The following is a 24,730-nucleotide window of genomic DNA, read 5'->3' on the forward strand; positions in this document are numbered from 1 at the left end:
AAAAAAAAAGAAATACAAACACTTTAATTACTGTTGACAAAAACCCCACACTTTAAATTGATAATGGTTTGCTTGAATTTGAAAGTGCCTTACAGATAGCAATTCAAATGAAGATGGACAATATCATAGAGATAAGATCTATCTATTTTGGATAAGGTTACTTTCCTGGATCTTTTATAGCATAACCAAAAAAAAAAAAAAAAAAAAAAGCTTTCTATCAAAGTATTCTTGAGCAACAAAAAATAACAAAAAACATAAAAAAAAAAAAAAAATAGTAGATTAGGATGAATGCTTCCCTCATCATAAATAGATTTTGCACCTCTCCTTTAATTTTGCAGTTTCTTTCCATTATATTTACTGTCAAATAATTGTTATTCCATGATTTTATTTTTATTTTTACTTTATTGGATGGAAGAGCATGAAATATACTTAAAATACATGTACACTGTACCATATAATTCAGCTCACAGAGGAAATGAGAAGGTCCATATGAGCTGCTTTAAAAAACAGTGGAAAAGGAAAGGGAAATTTAAGAAAGTCCTGGAAATGAAACATGAAGGACGTTACTGGTTTTGGTAATCAAAGGGAAAAGCAGAGGCTGAAGGAACAGGTATAACAAAGGAGATGCAAGAAGAAGGTCCCGGTACGTGGAAAAAAAATGGGAAGTAACAAATTTACTCTCATAAACATAACTAATACATTTAAAAATACCAGACTGCTAGTTCTTTTGTGTTCTTTTGAGTTCTTTTACTGAGAAAAATATATATATATTTTTCTACTAAAGCAAAGAAATAATATGCAAACAAATCCAACCTTTATTTACTATTGCAATAGATTTTCATGGCTGTACCACTTCAAATTTTCAGTGGGTTTGGAGTTTTTTCTTAAGCGACCGCAAAGCGCTTTCAGAGTCTCACCTCCCCCATTCTCAACGATCTCCCTATGCTTCATTTCTGTAAATATATTATATTAGTGTATACCACCTTCTGCAAACTCCTTCATCATTTGGGATACCTGGAAAGCATCCAGAGAAAAGAACTTGAACAGAAGGATTTTGCACACTTCTGTCATTAAATTCCATTGTTGAGCTATGTTTGTACCATCATTTACAAGCCTAAGTCGCTTACCTAAAGCACCAGCTCTGCCACGGATCTTTTACATGTTTCTTTGAGTTTTTGACATATAATTATCAATAATGTTAATTTTCCTCAGTTCCTTAGATCCTTCTAAGTAGTCAATGATCTCTAGCACACACACTTAATGATTCTCAATTTGCTATTAATAGTAGCTTAATTTGCAAAAGAACTGAGCATTTAAAAATACTGCTGAGCTGGGAATTAAAACTGAGTATGACAATGTACAATGAAACTGGAAAGTGTAAGAAGTACAGATTCTCAAAGTTGGGCACTCAAACATGCTTATTTTTAAATCTTTTGAGGTGCATTATTTATCCCTAATATGTTTTAGTTGTAGCCCATAAAATGGGCACAGCAGCATCTTTGCAGATGAACAGAATGTTGAAAAAAATCATCAAGTGTTCCATTTTTTGCTTTAATGTTCAAAAGAGAGCCCATGACTAAACCAGTTCTTCATATAATGTGAAAGAATTGGAGTACCTGCTGGAAGTAGAACGGAGGAACATGACATCCATAATTAAATAACAAGGAATATTTAATAGCCATTAGATATGTACTGTCCTGTTTATCATTAAATAGAGCAAAGTTCTTGGTACAAACAATACGTTATTGTGTAATTAAACGTATTGGAAATGCAAACGTACATGGGAGTTGAATGAAAACTGCAAACTGTGTTATTAATGGTTGGGTGGGGAAGATCAGCAGAATGAGTATTGGGAATATCTCACGGGCAGTAAGATAAGGATGGATGCTGAGATTCTGAAGTCTACAGTTCCTATTGTTTGGATCAAGGCAACTATGTGCATGGCTTAGATTATAAAACAATCATCACTCCTGTTTTTACATCTCCTGGAGTGAGACAACAGTTCAATTTTATGTGTGGATAGGAAATAGCCACGGTAAATTTACCAACGCCCTAGTTTCCTCTGCAAAATAATAATAATAAAAAAGACATCTTGAAATTCATTTATACACAATTGTAAATAATAAAACATATTTGCTCTGAACGTTGGCCACAAAAGATGTAAAATTCAAACAGAAATGTCTCTAAAAACAATTATATTTACAACTGTTCCTAAATGAGAAGCAGCAAACTGTGCATATCTGAAGATTCAACACTCCATATAAAAACATGCTAAAGCATGCTAAAACTGAGTATCTGTAGCTTCCTAGTATTCTGAATATCTAACTGGGTAACAGTAAGACTTGTAGAAATTATAAAATCCTGAATAAAAAATCCATAATCCCATGTTTATATTTGCCATGTAACTTTTTATTCTGCCTTACTCTGTTGACTTTTTCTGAGAGGACTCACTAGTCTTACTTTGAAGTGTAAACAACCTCAGCTTTCAACTTCATGTTTAACTTAATAGAAAGTCAGTGCTATTTTTATAAATTAAAGAAAATAGCAATGTAAAAATTTGAGTAATGGTCTGTAGGTCTCAAAACTCCCTCTTCAAGAACTGATCTTACATTATTATTACCATTACTAGAATTATTAAACTAGCTTTTAATATTCATTGTGTTTGACTAAGGTCAATGATGAATGATATTAAAGCCTTCCACTTTAGATAACTTAACTGAAATACTAAATATTATGATACCAAAATTAAATATTTTCACAAACTTTTAGGAGCAGAGTAGATTTATAAACTCTCAAGACCAAATAATTTCTTCATATATTAGCATCATAAATATTCATTATCTGTTTCACTGAAATACCCAAGTCAGTAAGTACGGGAAAGAAATGCTTAACATACACATATAAATCCGTCAATTACTCCATTATAATAAAATTCTCAATAACCAAACATTTATTTAATGAGCATAACATTCAGTGTTGCTTTTTTAGCTCATAGCTTCTTTTTTTTTATATATATATATATACACACACTCAGCATGGACACTGGTACAGTAGCATCTACAACAAAACTTGGGTCATTAGTTCTGGTTTCTAATGTTGTAGATAATACCCCTAAATGCATATACCCCAGAAGTAGTAAGATATGGTCTATTCCTGCAAGAAAACTAAAACTCCTGAGAAACGCTAATATTCTTTCACTTAAAATTACAGTGGAAACGTTGCACAATGACAATATCCACCTCGGTACTGTCAGTCATTAAAGCATTTTCTATGGTTTAAATTGTTAAATCTCCTTCAACTGAAGAGAAACATCAAATGTCAAAGCTCAGTTCACTGTCAGCATGCTTCATACTCAGCTGCTACCTTTCAATTTTTTATCAGTGCTTAGAAAGAAGTCACACATCAAGGTCAGTAAGCACACATAACAGTTGTTCACAAAGTTTACTCACCCTTTGGCCTTCTTTGCCAGGTGGACCTTGGGGACCCTCCAGCCCTGGCAAACCCTGAAAATGCAAACATTAAACAAATATAACATTCACTGTTTTCTCTCTTTATTATTCAATACTAAGCCAAAGAGCCAGATGTCAATACAAAGCATTTATTTCTAATAATAAAAACAAATTATTTGTAATAATTTCTTTCATGGGAAGGTTGTATTCAGGTGTGAGGAAAAAAATGCAACAGCAATCATTAATCATATTCCCCCATACAGAATCATTTGAAAACAAGGAGATAAATCAGCATTACTTAAGCAGAATTGTAAGCACAGTTATCTACTGTTTTGCATGAAGATCTATTTATTTGGTGGAGTTAGAATGCTATAAGAAAGCAAACCATTTATATTAAGTCAGTGACAGCTTTATAACTCAAATTCAAATATAGGCACTGGAAGTGGGGTGAGGGAAGGGAAAAGAGGGGAGGGAAAAGGGACTAAATATAGCAGGCAGCCTTATGCTTTCTTTATTGTAAGAATTGGTTCTATGCAGTTTCCTCTGTGTGCCTGGGCTGGGCTTTTCAAATCATTCAAAGCCACTTCTGTCTTTCCCTCTCCTTAGAGGAGGTGCAGGAGTTTGGAGTATCCTGAATATACTCTCAACATCTGAGCCTTCCATCCAAACTTGCGCAAGAGCATGCAAGAGTGACTGCAGTTACAGAATCACAGGCTGCTTCTGAGGGATGAGGGTTTTAATTTTGTATCTGATTAATGTACAATATATCATAAAGCCTTGTCGTAACAGCTTTGTGCTTAGAAGGCTGCCCCTCCTCTTAATTTATGAGTCACCTTGGAACATTTATATTTTTTTAAATGACTTCAAGGAAACTATCCAATTTCCATTATAGCAACAAGAAATATGAAATGAATTTCAATGTAATCAGCAAAGAGCACTGGACATATCTACTTCCTATAATTTAAAGAAAATTGAATTTAATATATTGCCTATTCTTATAGGGTATCAAAAAATCAAGATTTTGTGTTCAGCGTAAGAGTTTGAAATAGTGAAATACTTAATTCTTAACTATTTAAATTACTATTACTTGTGTATTGCTTCAATATACTTCAAGTTGAAATATTTGAATGTTTGTATGTTTGGCCAAATTCTGAAGTCCTGTAACTATCATAACTTTAAAAAATGCCCAGATTTCTAGAAAAGAATTAGAGAATTTCATTTATGATCTCTAATTCCCAAAATAAGCTTGCAAAAAAGTGGACATGTAAAAGTTGCTAGCTTATAATACTTTAAAGGATATTTTCAGCCAATTTGAAGGAAGGCTGACAACAGTCATAAATGAAAGCAGTCTGTTCAATAGTTATTTTTTCTCTTATCTTTTCTCTACTCTCAAACACTGAATAGTCATTATTTCAATTCCGTATAATAGAAACAAGAAAAGGTTTAGAATCTCTTACAAAATTTAGGCACGCTATTTCCTAAAAGTTTATGGAAGTAGAATTTGCAAGACAATTTTGTGTCCAATAAATCCCAGTAAATTAAATACAGCGATGTAGCTTACACAGGCACAAACACATACAGCAATACATGAATATGAACTCTGTAAGCCTTTTCTACTGTCTCCCAAAGATAGTTTAAAAATTTGCTGAGAATTCTTCCTACCAACTATTAGCAATATTCTGTTTTGCAGAGAAATTCTGGGAATTCAGGAAGAGCTGAAGTTCTGTTTTGTTAGTACTTCACTTTTAGTGGCAATTTTATGTAGGGGAACGAAATGAAAGCCTGCAATGTCAGTTTTATGAAGGAGGAAATAATGAGCCTCACATATCTGTACAATAAGGTTCCAAGGGAATAGGAATTATACAACAATATAACTGCACTATAACGATAATTAACAGCCAACATTTTTGTTCTAGGCCTACTTTAATTCTTTTTCTTCTTTCTACAATATTATCGTAATAAAAAAAGGAACCAGATAAAAAGGTTTATCTGCAAGGAAAGGGAGGAGATCTGCTTACAATTGGTAAGTAGGCAGGGAGGACTACTCTGTACAAGGAGCCATATCCTGACATTGAATCTGAGGTAAAAGTTCACACTACCTTCAGTGGGATCTTCGGTTTAAAAAGTGATAGGACAATATGGGCAATGGCTGTAAAGCTGCAATAACTTAGCAACAGTAATGTCTTAGCAATGCTTAGCATTCAGCATTCATTGGATGAGATCCTGGAAATGTAACTGAAGAAGAAACCCGCAGAAGGAATGAAAATAAAACTTCTCAACGGTGAAATCTCTCTAATGGGATGAATAAAAAACCTTGCTAAATTCCTAAGAAACCTGGCAATGAATTTAACAGTTTAGCAGAGAAAAGTATAATTTTTATGAAGGCAGATCACAGTTTCTATTTAGATCTTTATCCTCTTCAACTTCTGGCTACCTCCCTCTGAAGACTAAAGGGCATATTCTTCACTCCCTCAAATTACAGGGGGCACAGACAGTTAACAAACTCTACTGCAGACAGAAAGGAATAGGTTATATATTGTCACGTGGCTTCAAAGGACATGCTTTGATTGTGTGGAACAGCATGCAAAGTAATTAAAATGATACATTATGTATCAGCTTTCAATCTAATAGTATTGCACTGGTAACAGGATGGGTATGGCAATGAAGAAAATATAATGTGTACTTACAGATGGCCTAAAACATATTCTTTTTCCTGACTCCGTCAGGCCACCATTGAGCTCAGAATATGCTGTCCTTTCAACTATTTCATTGAGAAATAAACTAAATATATGCAATCTATAGGGCCTGTACCTTTCATTGACCACAAAAGTCTCTTGGAGTTGTCTGCCTGAAGAAGCTTAAGGAACATGGAGTGGAAATGTCTCAAACATAAAATAAGCCTTGAGGGAAAAAAAACACCAAAAACACAACAACCAATAAACTAAAGTGGGCTCAGATGCACCTGAAAACCTCTTCTGGCAGCCCAATGGGCCAGTTGTACCCTGATCACTCTCTGATCCTTGTGGGCCCTTTCCAACTCAGGGTGTTCTGTGATTCCATGAACTCATAAAATCCACTATAATGAGTAAAAATAGCTACAAAAGATAAAACATGATATACTAGCAGACATTAAAGAATTATACAAGATCCAGTGGCTCTGGGCAGCCTGCTCTAGTGGCTGGCGACCTCGCCCATGGCAGGGGGGTTGAAACTAGATGATCTTTGATGCCTTTTTCAACCCAGGCCATTCTATAATTCCATGATCCTGGAAATGAAGTTAAGAATGGAAATCTGTGGATTTCTTTATAAGAGCTAGATCTATGTTAACGTTGGCAAAGATGTTGGTTGTAAAGCTAAAGAAAAAGCAAGTAATATGTAAAGCACAAACCCACAGACAAATGGCCTTTAAACAAAAAGATCAAAACAGATAAAGGTTTAGTCAACAGAAGAGAGGAAAACTACTGTATTTAAAAAATTATACAGTAAAATAAAAGAACTTTTAAACGAACCAACATTTAATAAAAAATGTCTGTAGGAACTAGCATTTTAAAACAGTATTTTTGGCCAGTAATGGGAGATAAAACTAATGAGAATTATTAACCTTGAGATGGTAGAAGAAAAAATATGTTTAGAAGCGATAGAAAAATCAACCAGTAAATTCAGTCAATTAAGCAATTTTAAGTTTCATAAGGTATCACTTTAAAGTGTAACACGTGACACGTAACCGTCAGAAATTGCTCATCACAGAACTGAAATCCTGTCACGTGACCATGCAGGTACAAAAACATGTTAAATTACCTGTTATATCAAGACATGTTTCTACAGAGATATATGGTGGAATCCTAAATGATATACTTAACAGTTCAGAGTAACCGCTTAACCAAAGAATATGATGAATAAAAACAAAGTTTTTTACCATGTTCTCCTGGTGAATTGAAAACCAAAACAAAATGCAACAGCTGAAGTGGAAGAGTGAAACTGAGGTTGTTATACTTATTACTTCCTCTGGAAGCTTATGACTGATACCAAAAGAATACTGTAAAAATATTTCACAAGCCAGCGTATTTTTGCTATTCTGAAAGTTGTCTGAAAATGTAGCTGATTGTTTCTGAAGCAGGCCTATACAGCTACCTCATGCACTCTTAGGTAGGCCTGCTGAAACAGATTTATGTGCACAGCAGCCTTTCTTTCTCCTTAAAAATGAAAAATACTATACAAATACTAATAATAATAAGAAACGTCTAATCATGGCACAAAAATGATAGTTCATTATAGACCTTTATAGACTTTCTGTCTTGTGTACACAAACAGCTTTCATCCATTTTTTCCTTGCTATGTACTTCAGCAAACATATAACTTAATTTTTATGGAATAAATGCTGCTAGACAGGGAGAAAGTGCATGAGACAAGTCAAGCAAAGACACAAAGCCTGAATTAGGTATGCAGAAGAAACATGCGGCAATATAAGAATGGCTTATTTATTGCCATTTGAATACGTGAGCTTTTTTAATGAAAAAACTTGTTACTTTAAAAAGACTCAGCTATAATAGACATTATTTGGCGACTATAGTAGGTATAGTTCTGCTGAAATAAAATCAACAATAGAATTTTTATTTATTTTTACAAGCAAGTCAGTAGGCAATTCCCACGGCAGAGACTTGACCTAATTCTTCAATACACAGTTCTCACTAGGATATAGAAAGGCTGCCAATCTGATGGATTTAGGTACATAATGATCCCTTTTAAAATTAACAAGTAGAGCAGCATAAAATCACAAATCAATACAGTAAGAAGAGACTACCAATCTGACTTTTTAAGTAACTGAATGTGTGATTGTGGTAAGCTCCTGCAGTCTGAAGTAACCAAAAAGCATTGGTCACCTGCCAAATACTGCTTTTAGGATCATAGAATTACAGAATGGCTTGGGTTGGAAGGGATCCCAAAGAACATCAAGTTCCAACCTCCCTGCCACAGGCAAGGCCATCAACCTCCAGATCTGGTACTAAACCAGGCTGTGCGGGGCCCCATCCAACCTCATCTTCAATACCTCCAGGGATGGAGCATCCACAGCCTCTCTGGGCAGTTTGTTCCAGCACCTCATCCCTCCCTCTGTAAAGAATTTCCCCTGACATCCTCTTTTGAAGGATGTTACTGCTTTTGGTGCATTCATGCAAAGATACAATTCAACTAGATCTTAAAGTCAGCTATGGATCTGGAGGTGTTAGCAGCCAACAAATTACTCCACAGCTCATGATTTTCACTGTGGCCCCGCAAAGTTATTTTGAAGGTATTTTCCTCCTTGGCTTGCTTCTCTGATACGTAGTGGGGAAATCAGTGCTTTCTTCTTGAAAGAATGAGCTATTGCTCTCAGTAAGCAGAAAAGCTAAAATACAAACACCTTCCTAACACCTTCAGTTTTTTCTCTGTCAGAACTGCCACCAACCTATTTACTTCTCTGGGAAAGGAGACGGCATTTAGGAGTAAATTTCAGACTGCAAGAAAACATGTTCAGACATATTTTCATGATAATTGAATAGTGATTCAAACAGAAAATGGATTCTCATCGATCTCATTACTTTTGGTGTTTGATGACTTCTGTAATTCTCTGGTAACTTCCCTTGAAATTTACTTCGCTTCAGAAATGATCATTTCAAAGAAAAATTGGAAGTCTAATTTCACAGAACTTCACACTTCATGAATCTAGTACTTTTAATAGACTCGGGCTTAGAAAAAAAAAAAAATCACTTAAAATCCTGAAAAAGCAATTTGAAATTACTCTTTACATTGATGCCTGCTGTGAATAGAAAAGCATATGGGACTATTCTCTAATCATTCCTCTAATGAAAGACATATAAATCACATTCATGAAAAAACCTGTCTATACTTCATTTAATTACAAATAATTAAAAATTAACTAAAAAGTAATTAAATAAATTTAATTACATAAATCAAAACTTTACAAAGTAAAGTTTTCCTTAAGCTTATAACATTACCTGAAAAGAATGAGAGGATAATATTAGCTGGGATACCTATTGGGTATGAGTCTTTGTCCCTTCTCAAGTAACACGAGTCATCCACAGGAGATGAATCAATTGCAGAAGTCAAGATAAGCAAAATTTGGTACACGAATTTTCAAAAAGTATCACCTGAAACACTGCAGCCAATTACAACAGGAAAAACAGTACATTACCTCTGCAGAAGCCAAACAACTGTAAATGAATCTGTGTAGGTATTTCCAAGAAAATATTTTACTAGGAAAAAAAATGAATTACAATTTTAGCTTTACATAAGTAATTATAGAAGCTACAAAAGGGAAGATGACTAATCAGTCACTGTTGTTTGTTTACCAAGGAAATAGTTAAAAGTGACCGCAGTACTTGCCTGGGCCTGAACCTAACCTGCACCCTGCAGACAGCTCCATGCTGCACTTGTACACCAGCTCCCTTCAGCTCGATTTAACCAGCCTCGGAAGCCAACATTCCAACTATCTGTTTAGTAAGCAAGTCTTGGGAACTTCTGTCTGTGGTCGACTTAAGCCTTGGCTTCTGCGTAAACACTTGGTGCCATCTGGACGACTGTTTCATAACTCTTGAAAGGGATAGGTTCACAGGAACGTACAGACGGACACTCGTTTTCCTCAGGAACTAAAAGCAGCATATCGAATGTCAAGAGAAATAGTTATAATATATTTTACAAGAGACTGCTGCACTACCTTCCCTCACCTGTCACTTCTCTGACACGGCATGCACAGACTTAAGCTGTGGATACCAGAAAGAGGGAGCTGCTTAGCCAGCTGTATCATTTCAGAAGACAGCCACTAGCTTCTCAAACCAAATGCCACATTTTGACGAGACTGACCGACAAAATAGTACGGTCCCTGCTTTTTATTCTCTGAAGAATCCTTGATTATGGTACAATTTATCAGAGAACATATTCCTGAATTATACCTACATGAAGTGGGTATAATTAGGGAGAAAATTTCAAAATGTATTCCCAAGTTGCTCCATAATAAATTTGAAAAATACTAAAGAAGAGAGATCTAGTATTTATACATCGCTACAAAAAGTTAAAATAACAGAGAAATAAATGTTATCAGAAATAAAGGGTGAGACTCAATCATGACTTCGGACTACTCCTATAAAACAACTACCAGAACTAGTGAGATAAATATATATCTCAACTTATGTAATGTTAATTCATTTAATGGAAGCATATACAAACTTAAATCCTTACTAAAAGTACTTAAATATACGTGTTGTAATTAGTAATCTGAGTCATTAAAATGTGTTTGTATTTATAATGCATGAATCAAATAAACTTAAAACTTCCTGTGATTACTGATTTCAGTAAGATTCTATGTAAAACCTCTTTTTATTATTATTATTTTTTGCAGCTAAGCATATTTTGCACTACAGTACTGTTTCCTTCTTCTCTACCTCATCATGCCATAATGAAGAAATTGTATTAATGAGTTTCCATATCTGCCTTAAAAAACATACTGAAACACATGGGCTGTAAATCTAATCCCAACTCTACTAACCATAGAAACAGTCAGGCATATATCTCAATTCTGAATTCCTGCTATTGTAAGAAGATATTTTATTTGATGCACAAACTTTGATTTTAGTAGAGATTTACTATTAAATGACATTAAACAAATTCGGTCAGCTCTAAGTGTATTTTTCAGAACAATGAACTTTTGATCTATGAAATTCCTCCTTGAAACTGATAACATAATTTTTGCTTCTTAAAAGCCACAGTATTATTTCCTCTTTCATAGCTTGTCATACGCACATTCACTTGTCAGGTTTTTACGTTTATTGAGTATTTCTGATTTCTGCCATATACACTAAACTGGAGTAGCCTTCATTCATTAGGGAAGCTACAGTTGCTACACCTGTCAATCAAACTCTTTTAAAAATACTGTCAGATTTTTCCTCAATGAACTGATAATTTCATTCTCTTCTGCATGTTCTCACATTGGAGGGCAGAGAAGTCTTACTATGCTTCTAACAGGATTTCTCCTCAGGATTTCCTGAGCCCTTTTAGACACAGGGTCACTCACATCACTTAGACTTTCACAATTCCTGCTATCTCTGACTACAGGCTTCTGTAGATTAACTCTAGACAACTTCATGTGAACCCAAGGACTACCATGCAGCTGTTTGGGAGTCACTGCAGTAAAGCATTCTCAGCCTTTTTGTAAAGCTCATGCTGCCCATGATGAGGACAGGACTACAGTGAAGGTCTGTGTGAGGGAGAACGCTCTGGCCCTGCACAGGACTGCGGGCATTTTGGTTCCTGCTGAGATCAGCAAGAATATTTGTCCAGCTTGTTTCACTACTTGGTGATTTCTATGAAAATACATACAAATAGTAGAGCTGCACAGGGCAGCAGAGCTCTGTAATGTCCTTGTGATGCTCTGGAAGGCAGATGACCCAGGCCCACTATTTCAGCTTGACCAAAGCCAAACCCTTTTGAGTATTTCCTCCCTCCATGTCCCAGTGCATTTCAGAGTTAGCTCTAACAATGTTAATACAACATTATTTTCACCTCTCTTCCTTCCCTTCCCCAAAACAAAATAATTCATTTTCATTTTGATAAAAAGAAATAATTTTAAAATTAGAAAAACATTAAAATTATGATAATATATGGCTCATATGTTTATGACAGTACAGATGAGAGAAACAAATGGAACATTTTATAACTTCGATTTAACAAGATTCATAACTGAAACACTGATGTCATGTTTTGGCTGTAACAACATGAATGGTCTTGACAGAGTTTTTGTTCACTGACATATGAACCTTGATATTATCTGACCTATTACTTATTTTCAGCAAGACATCTTCCTTTCCTGGTCGTATATTCTAGAAGTCACGACCACACAGAAGTCACACAAGTAAAACAACTCTGAAGACTGGATTTTCCCCTCGCTGCCACAATTCATGTCATTTATCTTCTTAAGTTCTTGCCAATAGAAACCCATGACTATTTACAGTGGCAGAGAAAGACTTCCCGCTGGGCCATATTTCCCCAAAGTGTTGTAATCTGTCTTCAGATTGCTAAACTAATTCATACTCAGTCTCATCCCTTCTGTCAGTTAACAGCTACAAAAATGTTTCAGTGCTTCAGTTACTTCCATCTCTCTGAAGACTTATGTCTCCTTTTCTAAAATTTAAATGTTTCACTTATATTAAAATAAAACATATGCTAAATATGAAGACAAACATCAGCGACAGTATCAATGCACTGCCATCTTGCCATGCCAGAATCAACTGACCTGAAACATTTGCATAGCATTTTATAATCAAAGAAGTGTAATTCTTTGACAGTCTACTTTACAAAATGTACAGAAAGCGTGAATTCAGTCAACCTGAAAACTGTTTCTGTTTTTCAGTGCTACTAGCCTCTGAGTATGTCTTTCAGGAAAGCCAAGTGAACACAGTTGGAACCAGAGACAACAGACTTATTTGCATTCAGATCCTCTAGAAACAGGTGTAACATACTCAGGTGCTGCTACAAAAATAGGTATAGTTGCTTTTTCATCAGTTACACAAGAAATGTTCCAAAATACCATACAGGCATCATTAATTGTTTTTCTTGTGTCTTATCCTCGAGAGTATCCTATTCCATTTCAGTGATCTCTTTGAGGTCTGTAAGAATCTATTTGAAGTAAAATCTACTTCAACCTATTTCACTAATTCAACATACATTTTGACTGAAGAATACAACTGTAACTGGTACTGTTTTTCTCTAGTGAGACATGAGCTTCATTAAGAACTGATCTTGGGTCATAGCACTAAATTACCACAGGATACTGGATATTTAGATTTATTCAACCTAAAACAAATACCATAAATAACATCATTTAATTTTGGAATCTTAGAAAAAGGGTATTTTTATGGTATGAGTCTATAGTTACATTCTTCAATGTAAAGGAAATCTTTGCAGCCATGATCTTGGATATTAAGAGAGTGAAAAGGTACAGATTAATCAATAATGGTATGAATGATAGCTCTTTTGATGTATATTTGGGACGTAGGTTTATTTAGAAGTAGTTCAAAATACTGACTCTGGAATAACTATGCGTGTGCTGTTGAATAACAGCCTAGGAATTCAAGAGTTTTTGTCTTCATTTTCATTTCTGCCACTCTCTTTTGCAATGTTTTCACCTGAATGAACAGTCCATACAGAGATGTTCCTTCTCATTTCAGTTTGTGAGTAAAATTACTTGGACTGAGACAGAATTTGTTATTTTATAAAGCAAAATGCCCTGGAGAGTAATAGGGAGAATTTCTCGCTAGGCTCTGTACATTCTTGGGGCAAAATCATTGGAAGAAAATTAAGAACATCTATTGTCTTCATGGCACTATCTAGCCAGAGTACAACCAATATACAGGTCATGGAATCATCAAAATTTTCTTTTCTACTGCACAGGTACATATCAGATCCTTGCAAAGAAGCTGTGTTAGATCCCTACTCAAGAAATCTTTTTTGTTTCTTGAAAGTCAACTAACTGTCATGTCTGATATCATTCATTTTTTTTTTTCTGGTGAGTTACAATAAAGGTAATAAATGAACTAGTAATAGAATTTGCAACACTTCCAAAATCTGATACACAGACTACTTCTATAAACAATGAAAAGAGGGTACTTCACATTTTTTTCCCCACTGTGAAATATGTAGAAACAGTAAAAGAAACTAAATGACTTAAATGCTGTGTTGTGTAAGAATCCTGTAAGTGGCTTTCCATCATTGTAATATTACACTTTTTTCTTTCCAGTCTGTGTTGCTATGCATATCTGGTCATTATGTAAGACAGAAAAATTACATAAATGTCAAAAGCATGACATATAAACACCTAATTCTGCAATGACAAATTCCAAACAGCTTTCTGTATGAAAAGAACTTTGCAGTCATCAAAATTCAAAAGGTGTATCACTAAGCTGTTAACTAAAATTATTTTAGTAACTTTTATTATCAGTAGCAGGATCAGCATGAAAACAAAAACAGAAAACAAACAAAAAAGAAGCATATGATGTGCTTCATGAAAGAATCAATTCAAAATGAATTATACAGAACCCATGTTAACTTCCAAGTGTTAACCTATGAACTCTCAAACATTTCTGTGTATGCAGTAAACTTCTTTCTATGGTATTTGCCTTGTTTTGATAAGAAGGTAGTTACCAAACGTTCAAAACTTAAAAAATATACTTTGAAATGGATGGTACTAGATGAAGAATAATTCACATTTTTCAAGAACTGATGAAAGCACTTAACTAATTTAATATAATGACTATCTAACTACAGTGGCTAACAATGCACAAAGAATTTGGCATTTGTTTGCACCTAAGGGGATAAATTGCACTCCTGATTACAAAATACTTTGCTTTGCTTTATATGCTTTGTAAAAAATGAAGACTTCACCCTCTCCTACAGAACAGTATTTGAACACATGAACTTCTGTTGTTACCGCTTTATCACTTAAAATCTATGAGATGGTGAAAATAGTATTTTAATGGCAGCTAATTAAAGACTCTGTCTGTCTTCACAAGGGAAGACACTACAATACAAATGGCAAGATTATGTGATCACAGTAGAATTAGAAGAATATACAGTGACAAAAATCATTTACACAAAATATTTGGCAGCTAAAAAAGGTTGGAAGAACATGAACACACAATGAGGCAAGAAGAGCATGTGTGTGAAGGACTCATCCTACTGAGGGGCGTTACTATGTAGAGGTATTGGATACTTAACTGGATGCAGTGAAATAAAATTTTTGGGATTGCACAAGAGTTAATATGGGATGTTTAACGGCAGAAACAAAGGCAGGGAATGACTGGGGGCTAGCAACTGGGTAGAGACCAGAATTAGGGGCAGTTAATGTGTAGGCTGTGTCAGCCCATCTCCTGGAGAGATGCACATCATGTATGTATTTCCCATTACCATGGTTTATCCACAATTATGATTTACCATCATAAGTCAGTCAACGAATAACAGTATAAGGCTGCTGATGCTGTTTGTGGAAATGCTGAGTGCCCATCTGTGCTGACCTTCATGGCCACACATGTATGTGCATTATATGGGTTTTTATGTGCCTACTGGGACTGCACGCTCAGTCTAGTTACCAGCTGACCTGGGTACATGAAGCTGTGACTGCCTCACCTCTATCCACCTTCTCCACCCTTAACTTTCTGACAATAAATTCCTATACATCATTTGTTTTCCAAACTATAACTGAAAAATGGTTTTCAGTAAAAATAATAAGCTAATTTTACCCTAGTATTTGTTGGGAAACACGATATTTTAAACATGCTTATTTTCTTTGCATTTATATATTTCCCTTTTTTCTGCTTCACAATTCACATAGACATTCTTAGTAGAGAGGCTGGACTGTTAAATTAAATAATAAAAGTATTTACATGGCAAATAAGCTAAAAGCGGCAGCATTTCTGAATGATTTCTTCTGTTATTGTTGGATGTGTACTCACTCTTAAGGCAGTTGGTCCTGGAGGTCCTGCTTCCCCCTAGTTAAAACAGGAAAGTGAATAAATGAGCAGTCTCTTTAGTTCCAATTTTTAACCTCTAAGAGTTTTAGAGGATACATATCATAGTATAAGTAAATTCAGTAAAACTATCAAACATGCTCTTTGTTACAATAATATATGGGTAAAGAATTTTTTTGGGGGTAGTAATTTCATAGGTGTACACAGTTTACCACAAGTTAAATAGAAAAACAAAACAAAACAAAAAATAGGCAGGCCTCTGCATAAAATGACTAGGTTAAAAAAAAGCAATTCTGGAGAGACATTTGTGTATGTGAAATTACAAGCTAATGCTTACGTGCTTAAGGTGGCCTCTGAAGTCAGTGCGACTGCTCCCACATAGTAAAAGTATCTGACTATGTAAAATGTTCACAGAATTATCTTGTTGAGTTCTGAATTTCACTGTAAGACCTTCAATTGCAGTCCAGCAAACAAATCATAGAGCTCCAAGAGAGCAATTCAGAACAGCTAATTTAGGCTTCTGATCTGAACTGCTTTCAAAAGGAGATTCTGCCCGTTTTATAGTGATAAGTGTTCATCTTGTGTATTTACAGTTCATCTCATATGTACTCATACTATAATCATTAAAGTAGACAAATGGCAGCAATGAGTGGTTCACCACACATAGGTAAGGTAGTGTATTACTGAAGAAATACCACACACACATATCAATATAAGCTTAGAAGTAAAAATGAGTACCTTTTCTCCTTTAGGACCAGCCACACCAGGACTACCAGGGTCACCTTTTAGTCCCTGAGCAAAAAAGAAGAATGTATATTTGTCAGCATCCAAGGAAAAGTGTTGGACAAATTGCTCTACTGCTGTGAATCAGAATATACATAAGCAGCTCTGAAAGTAATTCTTCCTATTTATTTCCATGGAAAATACAACAGAAACAAAGAGCACAATAGCACTGTTTGATAGACAGAATTCTCAGTTACAAAACACTATTTTTCAACACAGTCATCATCATTACCTATGCATTTTTGCCAGCAATGAACAAGAGCCTGAATGCCATGCTCATAAGTATCTGCAGCAGTGGAGGTGACTTGCTGTCACTACTGCTGAAACATGCCACCCACCACCTCACTGTGCTCACATTCACTGTTTGATCTCCATAAAAGTTCAGCAAGCATCGATGAATGTCAGCAGGTGGCATTTTTTCCTTACGGAAGAATTCAATCATACTCTTGCTTCATATGTACTTCCATGTCAGATGCCATTTTGCCAGACCGTCCCTCTGCTACCACTTGTTGTATGGCAACAAAATGTAATGGAATATTGTTGGGAAGGTTCAGCCTCTACTGTCATACCACCAAATTCTGCCTCTGACATCATGGGCTGACATAATGAAGCAGGAGACACTCCTTTGGGAGTAGTGCTCAAATAAATAGGCTTGAGAGTATTAGGAAATTCATAATAATAATATCTCAGAATTCTTCATTTTCATTTTCCCCGTCTACTCAGCTCTTGTCCCCCTCTACTTGGCTACTGTGAGTCCCCATCTGGAGTACTGCGTCCAGGCCTGGGGCCCCCAGTACAAGAAAGATGCAGAGCTCTTGGAACAAATCCAGAGGAGGACCACTAAGATGACCAGAGGGCCGGGGAACTGGGCTTGTTTAGCTTGGAGAAGAGAAGGCTCTGAAGAGACCTCACTGTGGCCTTCCAGTACTTGAAAGGAGCGTATAAACAGGAGGGGGTACATTTGTTTACAAAGGTGCATAGTGATGGGACAAGGGGGAATAGTTTTAAACTGAGACAGGACAGATGTAGGCTAGATATTAGGAGGAAGTTTTTCACTCAGAGGGTGGTGACACACTGGAACAGGTTGCCCAGGGAGGTTGTGGATGCCCCATCCCTGGAGGCATTGAAGGCCAGGCTGGATGTGGCTCTGGGCAGCCTGGTCCAGTGGTTCACAACCCTTCCCATGGCAGAGGGGTTGAAACTAGATGATCATTGTGGTCCTTTTCAACCCAGGCCATTCTATGACTTCATGATTTATTCTACGATTACAAACAGTGAAATAGTCATTGAAGATTACATACATCTTCAACAGAACATTAAATACCCAAAGACAAACTATCGACCTTGACTGTGCCTCATTAGAGCAAGTAGCATGCAGAAATGCAAAGTTCTCAAGTGTCAGTAGGTACGTGTCTTGTGTGGTCAACAAATATAAGTAGGATGCCAGCCTCATACCAGAAGTAAAGGTAGACAAAGCTCTGTGGTTTCTATGTTGCAATGAGCAACGTTGAGCTGGTGAACTGCAACAGGGTACAAATCAGAGAAGCTGCCCCACACTCCAACACTACTTTTTACCAGTTTGAAAAAGGAGTTACCAAAATAATCAAGTCCCTCATAACTCTCTCTCCAGTTTTGTTTTCAGTTGGAAAAGCAGAAAACATTATCTACCCCTATGTTTTACAAGTACAGACAACTATTTCACTAGCATGTCTCACCAGAAGCATCCTAGAAAGAAATATTTTATCCCTCATAATCTGTGCAGTCTTTTTGCTGCAAAGTATATGGAAGAGCGGGAGGTTTTGAAATATATTCAACAAATTCAAGTCACTCTGAAGTAAGGAATGACTTTGCTTCTGATGTTGGAAAAAAGCTATGAGGAGCTGCTTAAGGCAAGAGGTCTCTCTTGTCCATTCTTTCTGATCACTATTTTAGAGACACGGCACAGAACACTGATGATGCGAGTCAGTGAGAGCTCTAAGAGTTCAAAGATTTTACTTAGAAGACAAATAACAATAATGTAGGCAGTACGGGCACTACAGGTCATAATTAGACACTTAACAAGTAGGCCAACATTGTTACTACCATGGAGATTAAACGAGTCTAGGATAGAAAAGATTCATCTACATCTGAATTAGGGTTTACTAACTTAACTTCTTCCCAGCCCCCTTTTTGCCCTTGCAAGCTCTGTTCCTTGCTTAGCAATAATTGGAAAGATAGAGACAACTGGCATGAAAATGATAAGCAACATCTGTGCCTTAGTGGGTACAGAAACATTAAATCAGTGAGTGTTCTAAATACTGCATATTTGTGCAACTTCGCTTCCTGATAAAATTGCATTAATTCACCATCTGGAAGGAACATCATTTGGAACTGTATGAGCATTTAAGTACCCACTTTGGATTAAATTTGTGGTTGTTGTAAATACCCCTGATTTAGCTTTGATTTGTCCTTTATTAAGCTTGCCAAATATGTAATAGTTAAACCAGAAGTAGTTTTGCTGTTTGAACTTAAAAATGTAACAAGCAGATGGATTCAAAAACCAAGCCAAAAAAATTTCTTTCTTGTTATGATTTGTGTACTTATGGCATAGTCTTGATATTGTCTCCATTTACCACATTTTACTTTTCACCTTCTAATGAAAGATGGCATGAAACACTCCATGTACTGAAAAAGCCATCAAAGGATTCAGGTATGCAAAACATGTGGATCTTGTCAAAGTCAGTGTTACAGCAGTGCAACAATAGATTTGAGCCTAAGGAATAGTTCTGAGGCTGTATATTTACAAAAATATATATATATATATTGGAGAAGATAAAAATAAATCTGCATCTCACAGGAGATATAACTGTATGTGTCTCTAATGAAAAGACAACTCCAGGCAAAAGATACTGAACTGAAGCCATGTGTTGTCAAACTATAAGCATCATTTTTCCCTAATTGTTATGTTTATAGCTTTTAGCAGTGGACCTTGGTGAGATATGCACTTTGACAGCCACTGCGGAGATGATGACCAGAGAGGTCATCCTCACACAAAAAGGACAAGGGGAAACTACATATTTGACAACAAGCCTTACAGTGGAGCACAATTTTTCAGTAAGGTTTCAGGAAGGTTTCTATGTAATGTATTTATTCTACAATATTTGAATTAGTTTTCCTTTGCAGTTTATATCTCCAAAAAAGATAAGTAATATTGTAAAAAAAAATTCTCCTGAAGTTATCCCATTAGAAGGGTTTCTTGTTCTTTAACACGTTATATATCTTTTAAAGATATTATTATCTTAGTAAGTTCCAGACATTGTGAACACTTGGAAAAACACATCTGATACTATATCACGCCTGTTCTTCTCTACAGCCACCCTTTTAAAGCTGCTCCAAGGTTTAGTTGCTGCTGACTGTCTCTGAAATGGCATAAGAAATAAGAATTCCCATAGTATGTAATATCTGTAGCCCATTCTAGTACAGCACAATACAGTATCCTGTCTCTGGCAGAGACCAGAACAGGATGCTTCAGTAAAATGGGCACAGCTATCTGAACAGATATAATTGGGATGATTTTTATTAGGCTTTCAATTAGAAAAGCTCATTTTCTACAATATTTTAGGAGACAGAGTTCAGCCTTGAAAGCCACATGCTAATTTCTATTGATCTAAGATTAACAGATCTGTCAAATTCAAGAACTGAATAAAAATTTCAATAGCTCACATAAGAAAGCATAAAGGAATTACTGAAGTCTATCCTCATCTAATTCTATCTTTCCCAGAACACCGCAACAATGAACATTTGCAAGTTCATGAACTTATTAAAACTTCTCATGAACAATCTTCAGATGCTACCTTTTTATCTGCTGTAAGGACTGAAGATTTGTATTTCTACAGGTCAAAATAAACATACATCAAGGTTCCTAAATGGATGCCAAAAAGTACAGTAAGTGTTAGGACATGCATGCAGGAGGCTGACCCAATGGTAACAAGATAGCAACATGAGAAATGGCAGAAATGAGAAGCATTTGATAGAACAAGACATTAGATAGAACAAGACAGGGAGTGAGTGTAACAGAAATGCTGGCCAAAAGAGAAATTACCGGAACAAATATTTCACAAATATCAATAAGAATGTAAAGTCAGTAAAATTGAGTACAATAAGGGAATGAGAAAACTAGAGGCTCTTTGTATAGAAAGTGAAGATGGTGGTACTTCTTCTGAGAGAAGAAATTTAAAGGAGAAGTCATCATATTGATTGACACTACTTTTGATAAACCTGTAATTAGATTTCTTTCTGATACTATCTTACTCAAGTGTTGACTAGCCTACTAAATCAACTGGATTAAGGAAAAGAACACACACAAAAAAACAACAATTCTGCCCTAAAACTGTAAAAAGGAACATGGCTTTATGAATTCTTAAAATCGTGAAATGTTATTAATGGTATCACAGCATTACTGGCATAAGATGCAAGAGCTTTTCTATACAAATTTTCCTTTAGACCAGTGACAATCTCATACAATACATGCTGTGCTCTGGAGTTCCATGGAGAAGAGAAAATAACTTAGTGATCTGACAAATGTTTTCCTTACCAAGTCTGAGAACATTTTATTTGTTCAAAAGAAGTGTCAGGTATAACTGGAGCCAGAACACTAAACAGTTTTTCAGTTCCTATGGTTTTAGTCATTTGGATAAGATCAGAACAGTCAAAGAATTTGAGAGAAAAAGGAACTGAATATTTTCCTCTATGCCAAGTGGCCTTGACTGCAATTCTTTTGTGACAACATGATGATGCACAAACCAATACTCCTAACATTACTGGCAAAAAGGACAAAAGATGAACAAAATGGAGGATTCTTAGCTTGCTGCTTATATTTGGGATTTACATCTTATATGCCTGCAGTGTCTGAGAAACCATATGATAAAGGAATTCTATCCAATAGTAGTACTATTTAGCCAGCCCATCAAACAACAGGATCAACTTAAAACACATATTCTTGTGAATACTACAGAAGGAAACATGGCTCTTGATACTTGCACAGGATAAGGAAAATGTCACATAATTTAAGAGTCTGCTTCTGTAAATTAGATTTTTGTGCAGACTTATTTGTTCCTGTTAACCTTGACACTGTGATGTTCATCTGGGTTTGAAAGCCACATTGAGGGTTTATAAGAGTTTAATGAGCAGGCAGTTCTGCAGCTAAGACCAAGCAGCTGGAAATTACTGTACTAAAAACTCTGCAGTCCAAATGAGGGACCGGAATTGCAGGCCAGGACGGTCTGAAGTGTACTTTCAGCAACTGACTGAAAATGAGCTACTCTGGGAGCAAACCCAGCAACCTGAAGAAAGTCAGGGTAAGTAAAGAAAGTTTACTGGGGATCTGTTGCAGTGAAACTGGAGTTTCTAAGGTTTATGCTGCTGGAAGCAGACAACTGGACTGAAGAGCATCCACAAGGACTGGAGAACCAGAAGGACCGAGCAAGTGATGAGCCAGGGTTCTGTTTAACAGTTCATTGGTGATACACTACTAGGATATAAAAAGAGTTATCAGAAACAATGCAAACTTCACCAGCAGCATTATATGACAAGGGCCTGCAGCCTTTTCTCAGCTACCATTATTTAGTTATCCACAGCTGGGAAATATCTAAGAAATCCATTAAGCTTTCACCCTGAGACAAAAGTTTACAATAATAACAGACACGAATTTGATCAGAGAAGTCTGAAAAATGTCAGGATAACTGAATAGTTAACTTTGTATGAACTTATCAATAAGAAAACTCTTTTTTTCAGAAATGTTAGAAGAATTGTTAATGTTACACTAAGTGTTCTCTCCAAGTAAAACATGCTTTTGGTTCCCTAATGCTTTACTTGATGAATTCTGACTTACTCTTATCAGGCTCACTAAGGGCCTGAGAAAAGTGTATCATACATTGAAAATCTTCTCTGAGTTCTCCACAGCTAATGCTTCTACATCATGACAGAGAACAGATGAAACAGGTAAAATGCATTTGCATCTGGCAATAGGTGCTCTTGTCTGAGAGCAACCAAGCTGTTCTATAGCAGCCACATCCAGCCTACTGGAAATGTACTTATTTGTCCAAGAAGTATTGCACTGCATGCATGAAGCAATGAAAAATTCTTCAATATTGCCATCATCTTTTGAGGAGAACAAATCTTTCAGTCTACAAGAGAACTATTTGGGAAGTACCTCCAGTTTTATTTTTATTGCTGGATGAAGAAAATGTTTTCAGATTTTCTTGCACATAGTCCCTGGCTTGCATGAAATTCATTTAATCTCACGTCAGGCTAAAATCTCCTAGCACACCACATAATATATAGAGTGCTGAAAATACAGTAATCAATCCAACACACTAACAAAGAGTGTCAAACCAAATTATTATGGATCAAATCAGAAACTTTTATGGAGAAGTAAAACTTGGAAATACTCCAATTAGTAAGACATCAGAACCACATTTTCGCCACAAAAATTTTAATTCAAGCAACAGCTTCAGAGTCAGCTGTACAACATCAAGCTGTATACACTGGGATAACTTTTTTAATCTAAGAGGCATTTTCAGAACTTCAAATAATAGAATACACCTTTTTTCATTTTATACCTCAAGTACTTTTAAATGTTGCCATTGGTCTTTTCCAGCTAATGTCATTCAAAAACTTCAGATGGCTACACTATTCAAATGTTTAGATCTTAAGTCTACTGTTTCTTCATACTTTTGCTCCTAACAGAATCAACAGATATGAGATTTAAGTAAATAACATTAAAATTTTCACACTTCCAAGTAGTAGGATTCTTCTCTTATCATTTCCTTATTTCCTTACAATGCTAAGACAGTTCAAGATTACAAAGTAAGAGAAAACCCATGAGAGTTTGAAGGTAAATGACTGTTACTACCACATCAAGAGAATAGGTTCTTTTGAAAATGTTCATATTTCTGTTCATTTTTACACAGAAGCAAATAAAATGACCCAATATGTGTACATTTCACCTTCTTTACACTGAAAACTTGTGATTTTCTTATTGCTCACTTAAATTCATAGGTCTGTCCTTTGATATTTATTTATGTAAAGGAAAATAGTATTTTATGTGGAAACGTTTTTATACAGTAATTTAGAGTACCACCTTTCCCAGTAAAAGAAAAATACTTAATGAACTAGCTTGTTAAACTATGTAGAGATTATACACTAGATTTTTTCATTTATTTCTTTTCCTTTCTTTTTTTTTCTTAACCAAATTACACTAGAGTCAGGCTTCCCCCAGCTATGCATGACACATGCTGAGAGATTTGATAAAACTTCCTGGGCCTACTTACTGTTGCTAAAGTACTTCACTTATGTTAGCAAAACATCAAGTATCACATGGTATTCATTTTTGCCTGCACCACTGATCAAGAAAATTACATGACTCCTAAAGGAGTCTAGAAGTTTCAACGACTAAGACTTACTTTCAATTCACACTCAAAAGAGTGTGAATATCACACTCATCTTACTCCATGGTAGTAGCAGATGTTCATATTGAAAATTTGTCCTTATTCCATACGTAATATGACCATAAGTAATTGTATTTAATAGGATTTCTCTCAGACAGTATGTGCATGAACATCCATTTGTTACTGCAATAAAAATGATGGCATTATTAATGTCAAGTGGCTATAAAAGTCAAGGAATATAACTTAAGAGAAGAAAACTGACTGTTCATATTATACAAATGGCTGCTTACAGATGTAATGTGAATACATACCACAGGAGGACTATATTAGTAACGTGCAAGTTATTTATAGCTGCTTCTTAAGAAGCTAAAAACAATGGCAGCCACTAGTACTTATAGTATTTATAGTGAGTATTTGTGTTGTCAGATGGATTTTTAAGTCTCAGATGGGGATATAGCATGATAGACCTTGGCTCAGATTTGCAGAGTGATAATCTAGGAGGTGTGCAGAGCAGTTAACATTCCTGCAGTTCCTGCATCCAAACCTGTTTCTGAATGAG

The 24,730-nt window shown here is 35.6% G+C and overlaps 1 protein-coding gene across 12 annotated transcripts in view; it reads right to left on the reverse strand.

Moving 5' to 3' along the window:
• The window catches only part of COL19A1 (collagen type XIX alpha 1 chain), a 213,943-nt gene that overhangs the window by 73,378 nt on the left and 115,835 nt on the right, over nucleotides 1–24,730 (reverse strand). For all 12 annotated transcript variants that reach the window (XM_031552581.1, XM_019613183.1, XM_031552582.1 and 9 more), the window contains 3 exons: nucleotides 16,700–16,753; nucleotides 15,947–15,982; nucleotides 3,450–3,503 (listed from right to left, as the gene is read on the reverse strand). In XM_031552581.1, coding sequence (XP_031408441.1) covers nucleotides 3,450–3,503; nucleotides 15,947–15,982; nucleotides 16,700–16,753 — 144 coding nt within the window. The remainder of the gene's footprint in view (nucleotides 1–3,449; nucleotides 3,504–15,946; nucleotides 15,983–16,699; nucleotides 16,754–24,730) is intronic.

This window comes from Meleagris gallopavo, chromosome 2 (genome assembly GCF_000146605.3).
Source record: "Meleagris gallopavo isolate NT-WF06-2002-E0010 breed Aviagen turkey brand Nicholas breeding stock chromosome 2, Turkey_5.1, whole genome shotgun sequence".
NCBI lineage: Eukaryota > Metazoa > Chordata > Aves > Galliformes > Phasianidae > Meleagris > Meleagris gallopavo.